This window comes from Chaetodon auriga, chromosome 5 (genome assembly GCF_051107435.1).
Source record: "Chaetodon auriga isolate fChaAug3 chromosome 5, fChaAug3.hap1, whole genome shotgun sequence".
In the NCBI taxonomy this organism is placed as follows: Eukaryota; Metazoa; Chordata; class Actinopteri; order Chaetodontiformes; family Chaetodontidae; genus Chaetodon; species Chaetodon auriga.
The window spans coordinates 348,496-360,229 of NC_135078.1; the positions used below are offsets into that span (position 1 = coordinate 348,496).

General features: G+C 37.1%; 1 protein-coding gene across 2 annotated transcripts in view; it reads left to right on the forward strand.

Annotated features, from left to right (window-relative positions):
- Window positions 1-11,734, forward strand: part of arid3c (AT rich interactive domain 3C (BRIGHT-like)) — a 115,345-nt gene that overhangs the window by 96,892 nt on the left and 6,719 nt on the right. Inside the window, exons 4-7 of one of the 2 annotated variants that reach the window (XM_076730459.1) lie at window positions 1,222-1,405; window positions 3,802-4,046; window positions 6,407-6,697; window positions 9,455-9,544. In XM_076730459.1, the coding sequence (XP_076586574.1) occupies window positions 1,222-1,405; window positions 3,802-4,046; window positions 6,407-6,697; window positions 9,455-9,544 (810 nt within the window). The remainder of the gene's footprint in view (window positions 1-1,221; window positions 1,406-3,801; window positions 4,047-6,406; window positions 6,698-9,454; window positions 9,545-11,734) is intronic. The other variant, XM_076730460.1, reaches the window with a different exon arrangement.

The window sequence follows — 11,734 nt, forward strand, 5'->3', positions numbered from 1 at the left end:
TAGCTTAGTTGAAGAGACTTTTCTGAATCTCTGGGCATGGATGGAGAGTGGACTTGCGTTTTGTATATTTAAGGTTTTTCTCATGGTTTCACATTGATTGTAATCTAAAACTCACTCAACTTTTCCTGTTTACTTTTACTTGTACACATAGTGACAAAATGATTGCAATTATTTTCATATGATAAGTTTCTTGGATCAGATGCTCCCATTTGAATTGTACTGTGACATTTCAGTCAACTCACAAAGCTCATGGCTGTTTTGAAAGATAATTCCTTTTCCACTGAAATTATTTTTTTTTGTCTAAATTGAGACTTTCCTACACTTTCTTTGCCAAAGAATGAAGTTGAGGCACTCCAACTTCAGATTTACAGCTCATATTGTCTTGTGAACATCAATCTTTTGTTTTAATAGTGTCTCATTTGTTCACATGCCAGCATTGCAAAATGAAACCGTAATTACTGGCCTTAATTGATGTGGTTTTACCACCTCAAATGATACTTCAGAGCTCTCCTCCCCCCTCACTGTATAGGTCCCACTGCTGTTGTTTGCACTATATTTCTCCAGCTATTGATTGCTATTATGGTAAATCCAATGGGCACAATGGAACTCTATCAGCAATATGCAGGTTAATTATCTCACGGTCAATCACCTTGGAATCTTCACAAAGAGCTGGTTGTTCTCTCTTTAATGCATTTAAACGTTACCTTGTAAATACAAATTATTATCTGTGCCCCATTATTTTGCTAATAAGAAGGCAGATTGGCATTCATTAATAGAAGATGACCTCCCATTTTCCACAGATTGTATTTGCGACATTTTAAACAACTAAAAACTAAATCATTTCTCATGCGTTTGTTATGCTTTTTTTGTATATGTATATTTTGTGAACAGTGCATTAGGAGCACTGTTCAAGTTAGCTGTCTTACATAGCTAAATGAGATGAAAGTATTTTGCCACTACATATTTGCAAATTTGCAAAGTTTACTGAAGATATTATTTCATCATGTGATAAAAATAATACACTTACAATTAACTAAGTAGTTTACAATAGATGTACAGATAAGACATTAGAAAATTTTTTGAAAGTTGTATTTCCTGCTGTTAGAGAGCTGTCAGAGTAGCTCGAGATAAATTAGCCTTTTATGAAGGTGCAGAGGTGTATTGATGCAAGGAATGAAAGTTAATGGAATTGATTATGGATACTGTGTTTGCTTTCTGCAGGGACTCCGGTGAACCGGATTCCTATCATGGCCAAGCAGGTGCTGGACCTCTACATGCTCTACAAGCTTGTCACAGAAAAAGGCGGCTTAGTGGAAGTCATCAATAAGAAAATATGGCGTGAGATCACCAAAGGCCTTAACCTTCCTACCTCCATCACCAGTGCAGCTTTCACTCTCCGAACACAGTGAGTACAAGCACAGATGATAACCCTAAATGACTGATAACCTGGACTCCCACTGCTTTCCTAACATCAGGTCAACCACATGAATGAGATACTTTGTCGTTTCTATTGTAAATAGTGCTTTTTTTTTTCAGGTCTCCGTTACTTCAATTCATCTGCTATGATTGAAATATTACCATTTCTTTCCTTTAAAATGCCTATCAAAGATTACATTTGGTTACCAGTGTCCAGACAAGTGAAAAGCACAGTCATCTGAGGGCTATCTTGCACACATTTGGAGCCCTCTATGCACACTTTCCATAAGTCTGTGGTCTAGCCTTCTGTGGAACTATCCATAGTTCTTAGCATTGTGACATTAAATATGGGGTTACCAGGGAAAACCAGGAAGAGTTTTAAAAAAAGTAAACAAACAGGGAAGGAGCAACTACAATTAAAATATTTATATATCTAATTGTATGATACTATTTTGACATTCTGTAGTAACTTCATCATTTGACAATTACCTCTTGTCCACTTTGTAAGGCAAAAGCCTGGAAGATGTTCAGATTAGGCAGTTGATCCCTTCAGCCATGAAGAGCATAAAAAATGTAAAATAAAATGTTTCATAACCACAACGTAACATGAGATGTTGCAAAGTGTTGTCCCATTCCTATTTACACCATTTTGGGCCTGTGTAGCTTCTTGTGCTCAACCATTTACCAGGTAACACCAACTTTGACCATAAGGGTTCTGGGTTTGAGGCTGTATGGGTGACATTGTGATTGGGCCACATTGTCAAGCAGCCTGTTCTCAAAGGGCCTCTCAAATTAGGTCTCCTCCTCTCCCTCTCTCCCTTTCAATTCAGAGCAGGTTCCATCAACAGGAAACTGATGTTCTCATGCAGGGAGGAACCACAACATGTGAATATATGGCCCCCCAAATATAAATATATGAGATCAACAGTAATACCCAAATTATGCTGCCAAATTAACGCTGATGGTGGCACTTTTTAGGGTAAGTTCAAGTGTTATGAAATACTGAAAGCCAATCAGCTGTGTCATCAACGCAATAAGCACAGAGTGTATAGCTATAATGGACAGCAACAGTTTCTCAACACAACAACCATTTCCATGGTTAATTACCATGCAGTTTTCTTACATTGGCAATTATTAGGTTCACAACAAACACGCATTGATACATGGGGTGTTACATGCATGCATGTCCATTTCACTTTTTGTGACACACACATTTTTATCTGTTTTTATGTTATATAACATTCCAGTTTCAGTATTTGGATGGCTAGACAGGACCACCTCTGTGATCCATGATCATTTGGAGCAAAATCTAAATTTATATTTATTTTCAAGACAACATGTGAATATACATGACAGACTTATTATTTGCTCTATTGTAATGACCACTTCTAAATGTTAGTGTGACACTCAGTACAAAGTCAAAATTTAGTCACGACCTGGTCAAGACATCTGAATGGAAATATCCCTATACTACAAACTGTGTATGTCTATAGGTTTATTAGTTGGTCATATTTGACTGTGTAAACATGCTGTAGCCATAACCAATCATATGATATCATAAACTATAAACCAATCAATGCGTTTACATGCACAGTGCTTGCAGTTAGATTCAAGATTGCTTTTATTGTCATTGAGCATGGACATGTCAACGAAATTTGCATTGCAACCCCCGTGTAGAAAAAAAAAGATAATAAAATAAGATAAAATAAACTCACAAATAAGATAAAATAAACTCACAGGGCATAAAAAGTCAGCATTTAAAACGTATATACAATATATATAAAATGCAATGAAAATATACCGAGATGCAATAAAAATATACATAAAATGCAGTTATACAAAGATAAATTAGGTTACATGGGTAATCAGAGAACATGTCTACATGTTGTACTAGTAACCTGGTTAGTCTGCACTTGCAGCACATCAGTAATCAGGCTTCCCTCTTCCACCGACCTCATTTTGGAAGCATGGCTGACTGGTTTTAAATTTAAAAATCTAAATTTAACAAATACTCAAATGTTCAGAAGTGGAAACAAATGCATTAAGAATTCTAGAGGCTTTGCTTGATTGCAGCTGTCAAACATTTTGTCAAAAGTGACATGCTGCAGACCTTGTGATTAATGGGAGATGGAAATGGACTGCACTTATATAGCACTTTTCTAGTGTTCTTTGACCAGCCACAACACAAGCCACTCTCTCACACTCTCACATTGCCCTGTGGTTCTGGATGAGATAGAGCATTATTATCATTTGTAAACTGTGCTCAGTGCTTGAAACCAAGACAACTGAACAGGAAATGAAGCTATTTTTTTGATGATGATTGACAACATGTGACACAATGAGAAAAAGCAGAATAAAACATTGAATTCTTCTTCTTTCTTGCAGGTATATGAAATACCTCTACCCATATGAATGTGAAAAGCGGGGGCTGAGTTCCCCTGGTGAGCTTCAGGCAGCTATCGACAGCAACCGCCGGGAAGGCCGTCGGCAGACCTATGGTTCCACTGTCTTCAATTACTCTCCTGTGGGCACACCCACCCTCCTTACTTCACCAAAGATACAGGTGTCTCACCTGTCTTTGCCCATTCAAAACAGTGGTCATATTTCAGAGATGCCTGTCATCAAGAAAGGTAACATAAAACAACACAAGATATCAGTATCCTACATACAGAAGTAAAATACAAGATAATTTTAAGACATGGCAAAATAAAACAAGACAGTACCACAAAGTCTCAACAAACAAGGTAATTCTGACTTCTGAGTCACTTAGTAAACGAACTTGTCCCTCCAATCCTTGTTGCTCTGATATTTTTAAGCAAGCAGTTGCCCAGTGGTGATTTATGTGTATGAAGCATTATGTTCACTGTACACACTGAATTCTTCAGCGACCTTCAGATTGATACTACACTTTTTAATTGGCTATCACTTTTTCTCTTTTGAAGGGTGGTGCCCAGAGGTTAATTTAATGCAAGTAAAATAGTGTTTAGTTATTTAATATAAATACTTACTATTTCTGATAACTGGAAGTGACTTTGAGTTAAAGCTAAATAATATCAAACGATGGCATATGTGAACAATACATAGCACATTCATATTACTGATAATGATAATAATCAAAATGAACTTTATAACAAACAGTTGAATCTTGAGTTTACCCAGGCTAAAAGAGCTCACAGCGTATAGGAGCAAAAAAACCTGTTGGCTTCAGTTGGATCAGAATTAATGAAGATTAAATGATTTCTTACAAAAAATGTAATTCAGTGTAATTCAATAATAGGTTTGTAAGACTTATATCAACAGAAAATCAATACATTTGTGAATTACTAATCTACGACGGAGGATTAGGGCCACATTAAGGGAAAAAAAATGTATTATTTACGAGAAAAAAGTCATTATTAACGAGAAAAAAGTCATTATTAACGAGATTAAACTCATTAACGAGAAAAAAGTCATTATTAACGAGATTAAACTCATTATTAACGAGAAAAAAGTCATTATTTATGAGATTAAACGAGATTAAACATTCTCTGACATTCTTGACAGCAGTCAAGTTGTCATTATTATTGTTACTATTATTGTGTCAAACAAGGTGTGAATTTATTAAAACAAGATACGACTTACTCCTTTCCATGCTCTGATCAATGGTCAAGTAAATGACTTTTTTCTCGTTAATAATGAGTTTAATCTCGTTAATAATGACTTTTTTCTCGTTAATAATGACTTTAATCTCTTAAATAATGACTTTTTTCTCGTTAATAATGAGTTTAATCTCGTTAATAATGACTTTTTTCTCGTTAATAATGACTTTTTTCTCGTTAATAATGACTTTAATCTCGTAAATAATTAATTTTTTTTTTCCCTTAATGTGGCCCTAATCCTCCGTCGTACTAATCAAATAGTCCAGCTTCCTCCATTTAAATTCTAGCAAAGCCAAGACAAACACAAGGTGTTTATCTTAAGAGTTTGACAGGCCAAAACACTCCTCAGTGCAACTGAATACACTAAGACATTGAAATGCATCTGTGCACAGAGCTGGTTACAATATATAATACATACAATATAGTAGAATACTCAGTGAGTTTATAAACAAAGCCCAGGGTAGAATTTTAAAGGATAAGCCCCTGGCTAAAGCCCTAGGATGTATTGTACTCCATTTGAGTGCACAATTAAGAATTAATATGACCGGATGCCAAGCAAGTAAAACATGAACAGGGGGAAAACTTACAAACAGAGTTGTTATTGTTGGCCGTAAAGAGGATTCTGACCAGTTTGAAGGAATTCAAGCCAACAAACCTGAGAATCAAACTTCCATCTCAGAAACACTCAAATGTGGAAGTTACTGCAGGATAACATAATTTTCTTTCAGTTACTTTGCAAATATTGCAGATACGCAGTAAATGATCATTTTGAGCTTTTAAGTAATAGCACAGCAAGAATTATCAGCCTCATATTATAAATGAGATGGAAATTTTTGGTTCCAATTCTAACAATATGAAATGTCATAAAAAAAAAATTAAAAAAAAAATGCGACTCCCAGCAACTTCATTTTTAAAGTACCAGTAACAGTGCTAGCTTTTAAAAACATCTAACCAGGAGGCAAAAATGCAGGAATGGAAAATGTATAAAATGTAAATTCATTCTACTTGACAAGATGTGAAAGGGCAGTGTTGTGTCATCACCAGGAGAAAGTAATAATAATAATGATAAGACATACATTATGACAGTTTCTGAAAATGTCATGTGAATGAAACTTACATCTCTTTCATAATGTACGTCACATTATTTTTTGTACCACATTATTTTTATCCACCAAAGACAAGATGTAAGTTGTTAAAGTTGACAGCACAGAATATTATCTTCCTTATCAGACTCATTTATGGATAGGTGACAGGAGCTGTCTCCTACAGCCTATTTAGATGACTTTTGTCTAAACTTACATATGTGTGGTTGAAGACAGATATCAACTTCTTAATAGACTTTTTCGCTCCAGAAGAGCCCATGATGGCCAGCTGCCTGCCTAGCCGAATGGCCCATCCTATCTCATCCAGCGGCCATCGCACTGCCGCTGTGGCTGCCCAAGCAGCGGCAGCTCAGGCAGCAGTGGCCATTCAGGCAGCAACCCTGGGACAGCTTAGAGAGAAGCTGGAGAGTGGTGAACCGCCAGAGAAAAAGATGATGTTCATGGCAGAGGAGCAGCAGAGGATCATGCAGCATGCCTTGCACCAGAACCTACTGGCAATGGCCACTCAGCTGCCCCTCAACATCAAACTCAACAACAGAGGTGAGACACGACACTGACAGGTGGTTTGAGTATTCCACACAGATTACTGTGTGGAGTACTCAAACCACAGATTACTGTGTGGAGTTTATATGCTCTCTCTGACTTCTCTGGGGCTTTATAATTTGCAATAATTTAGTAGTGTCCAGGGGTGTAGCCAGGATTTAAAAAATGCAGACAATGAGTTATTTTTTTCAGACCACAAGCCCTCTGAAAAAAACATTAAAAGTCTCTAAAATTTAAACAATGCAAAAACCACTAAGTGCAATTTGTGTTAAATTGTAGAATATAAACTATTCTTTTGATTGTTAAAATCCCCAAATTCCCCAAAACAATATGGAGGACATGACCTCTGTGTCCTCAATGGTAATTATTTTACAACATGTTATTTTTATTATTGTCAACAAATCTCCTGAAAAGACAAACCAAAAGTGATTAACCCAGCAACAAGTATTGCCTGCGTATGAAGGTCTGATATATCTTATTTCTCTCTGCAATAGAGCTCCATTATTTCCCAAAAACTAATAAAAAGACATTAAGGAACCACACTTTTATACTGGGTGACATGTTCCTTCAGTGTCACACACAGTGTAGTTTCTGTTATCTTATCTTATCTTTACTCAGTCCCACATACACTGTCCTGCTGTCCCAAGTCAGAAATCAGAAATCAGAAATCAGAAAAAGCTTTATTGCCAAGTACGATTTTACACGTACGAGGAATTTGTTGTGGTGAAGTTGGTGTATGACACATCTATTAAAAATAAGAGTAGGACAAAATATAACAATATAAATATATATACACAAGTCTGTTTTTTGTTTGTTTGTTTTCTCCGGAAACACAGTCTGTTTTTTCAGAAGGAAGTCCGAGCTGAGCATTAATGTAATGCATAGAGTTGTATCTATGTCAAGTAATCATTAGAGTAACAAATGTGGATTACTCAACCGCTGAAAATCGTCTCCAACAAATGAATAACGTTTAAGAGTGCAAACTGTAACCTTTTTTCAAAATAAATAAATAAAAAATAACTACAAATTTGTTTTTTTTGGTTAAAATCAGTAGGAACTACTGGTCTTGGGGCTGAGTGCTACAGACAGGGTAGGGAAAGCCAGACAGTTTTGAGAGAAAGACTTAACACATTGTTGGGTTTGGTCTTTTCATGGAACTAGAATAATGCTGGCCTTTCTCATCATTGTAACAGTGAAAAGTTTTACTTTTAGTTGAATAGATTACATTTAGATGTGAATCTGATATAACAGTGAGGTCTTAAGATGAAATGTATTCATTCAATATTTGTTGAAACACTCAAATGAACAAACAAATGTAAATGGTAAATGGACTGTATTTATATAGCACTTTTCTATAGCAGCTGTGGCTCAGGAGGTAGCGCGGTTTTCCACCTATCAGAAAGTCGGTGGTTCGATCCCTGGCCTCATCAGTCCACTTGGAGAAGTATCCTTGTGTACTTAACCCCAAAACTGCCCCCGAAGATGTGCCATCAGTGTGTGAGTGGATAACATTGGTAATGAGCAGGTGGCTTAGCCACCATTTTATATGTAATGTGTGCGCGAATGGGTGAATGCAGACCCTTGAGTTGTAAAAGCGCTTCAAAGCGCTACATAAACACAATCCATTTACCATTTACAATTCCAGTCCAACGACCACCCAAAACACTATTACAAAACTGTCTGCATTCACCCACTCACATTAACAAAATGGTGGCTAGGCCATCTGCTTATTATGAGCTTGCAACCATTCACACACTGATGGCACAGTATCATGAGCAATTTGTTGTTTGGTATCTTGCCCAAGGATATCAAACCAGCGACCTTCTGATAAATGGATGACCGCTCTACCTCCTGAGCCACAGCCTAATTTTGATATATAATTCAAAATCAGGTGTTATGTGTCATGTTGACATTGTTAGCTGCCAGAGAGGCTTCTAAGATCCAGCAGTGAAATGCCTGAACCACTGATGTGCACATAGTTCATCATATATTGTGCTATTTGAAGCTCAGCTCCATAAATGTTATGAAGAAATACTTCTGCTTGACCACGGAGAATACCAGCTTATCATGAGTGGAAATATCTATATGGCTGGGCTTTGGCTGCAGCCAGCTCATCTCATGACAAGCCATAAGTCACATATGACATAATGATAGAGGCTAAAGGAAGAATAAGGGACCTATCTGCACAAGTGGAATATCATTTCTGTCTGCATCACTGCTTCTCTCATATTAGCCATAATAGCGGCTTTGCACTTGATGCGTGATGGAAAAATGAGTGAGAATCTTTCTTGGGTTAATTCCCACACTGGTTGTATGGCTCTGGTCCTCACACATAAACACTGCAATTTAAAGATTACATCCAAACAATACTATTTGTCTCCATCCAGTGCACTTAGATAGATAAATTAATGTTTACAGATGATTAAATATAATAGCAGCTCACTGAGGTTAGTCTCTATTTTTAACATTTTCTTAAGACATTACTGTTATTTAAGAACCAGTCTTATCATTCAGACAATTTTTTAAACTGTGTGCTGCTATAGGATTCATCCATAATTGACACATACAAAAGGTTGTAACATCTTTTGACAGTTCTTTCTTCCCAGAACTCTTTAATAAAGCTCTCCTTGTCCTGTCACTCACTGAATTATCACCAATACTCCACCAGGGCACTCCTCTTGCTTCTTCTGTTCCCTTTCTAAATGCTCATATTGAGTTTTTCTCTTTCTCGTTCTCTGCCTCCTCTCCTGACAGATGATAGACAAGAGACCGCATTGAACCTGTCTACCAACGGCATTAGCAGCATCAACATGTCAATAGAAATAAATGGAGTTGTCTACACAGGTAAATAGAGGGGGCATTTGCTGATGTAATTGCAGGCAGGAAATTCAATAAGTTATAGCAGCACCCTGGTGCTTAGTCCTCTACGCAATTTGATGTCTTTGCTATAAAATCCATCGTAATGAAGTGGTAGTCCAATAGAGTTTAAAAAGTTAAATATCTCAGAATTGGGCCTGTGGATTTTAGGTCGATGGGGCTTATTGTCTTATGTGCCTGCCTAGAGTGTGTGGGTGTCTGGGTGTGTGTGTGTGTGTGTGTGTGTGTGTGTGTGTGTGTGTGTGTGTGTGTGTGTGTGTAAGGTAGGGTTAGGTAGCTTGTGTCTTGAGGTAATTACTGCCTTTCTGCTTTAACATAGGCCATTAATGTTAGGATATAAGTCTGGTGGCTGTTATGTCATGTCTGAGCTCTCTCTCTGAGCACCAGTGTTAAGTAGTGAGAGTTTTGACTTGCTTCAGCTCATCCTTCCACAAGCTGACAGTAACTGTAATCTGTCTTTGTGTTTGGGTCTGTAGATAAATATGCTGAAATATAACATTTACTGCTGAATATGACCGCTGACTGCCTTTATTATCAACTTAAAATGTCCAAAAGTCATGTACTGGTTTAAATCTACATTTGCAATTGTAAATTGTTTTATTTATTTGTCTTTTTTCAGAATTATTCAATCTCTTTGATCACCTTTTACACAATTTATACAAAGCCAGCATAATCATGTCCAGTCAATTTTACTTATGTAGCCATAATCACACATTTGCCTGGGATGCCATTACGATCTGCACATTCAATAAGAAGGAGAAACCTCAGGAAGAGTGATCTCTCCTCCAGGATGGACACATGGAATAGATGAGAGAAGACAGTACTATACAAAATGAAATGAGACAAAATGATGGTGTTACCAAGTAAATAAAGCACAAAGGACACACCTTCTCATCCAGTGCTTTTGCAATGACTGCAATGATTTTCTACATATAACCCTAACCCTTTCTACATATCACACTATTGGCATTACTATAACAAGCTTTACAAGGTATTCACCCAGATTTAATTTAACAGGCGTACCTTGTCAAAGGTCATTTGTGGAATTTCTTGCCTTCTTAAAGTATTTGAGACTTTCAGTCATGCTGTGCCAAGATAGTGTTGATATACGGTAAATAACCTTATTCAACTACTGTGGCAGTCCAAAGAGAAACATCAGTCCATCACTACTCTAAGAAACGGAGGTCAGTCAATGTAGGAAATTTCAAGAGCTTTGACTGTGTCTTCAAGTACATTTGCAAATAACATCAAACGCTATAATGAAACTGGCTGTTTTAAAGACTGCCCTAGGAAAGGAAGACCAAGAGTTATCTCTGCTACAGAGGCTAAACTCATTAGTTACCAGCTTCAGAAATCTCCATTTAATTGCACATCGGGTTAGAGCCTACATAAATGCTTCAAATGCTGCAAACAAACCACTGCTGGAGGAGATCAACAAGAAAAAGAGAATTGCTTGGGCCAAGAAACACAAGGAATGTACATTACAGAATGTACAGTGGTAATCTGTACTTTGGTCTGATGAGTTCAGATATGAGATTTTTGGTTCCAACAGCTGTGTCCTTGTGAAATGCAGACAATGTGAAACGATGGTATTTACTACTACTACTTTACTTGTGGTTCCCCTTGTGAAGCATGGAGGACAAGGAGGTTTGATTTTCTGGGGGTGCTTTGCTGGTGACACTTTATTATTTATTCAAAATTCAAGGCATATTTCCCCAGGGTGGGTACTACAGCATTCTGCAGCAACACGCTATCTTATATGGTTTGTGCTTTGTGGGACTATGATTTATTTTTTGACAAAACAGTGACCCAAATCATGCCTCCAGTCTATGTAAGGGCTATTAGACCAAGAAGGAGAGTGATGAAGTGCTGCATCAGATGACCTACCCTCCACAATCACCTGACCTAAACCCAGTTGAAATGGTTTAGGATGAACTGGGCAGCAGAGTAAAGCAAAAGCAGCTTACAAGTGCTCAGGATATATGGGGACTCATCCAAGGCTGCTGGGAAAGCATTTCAGGTGACTTCCTCGCTGGTAAAGATAAAGCCAACAGTGTGAAAAGCTGTCATTGGAATGAAATGTGGCCACTTTGAAGAATCTAAAATTCTAAAACATATTTTGTTTACACTTTGTTTGCTTACCACATAATTCCATAT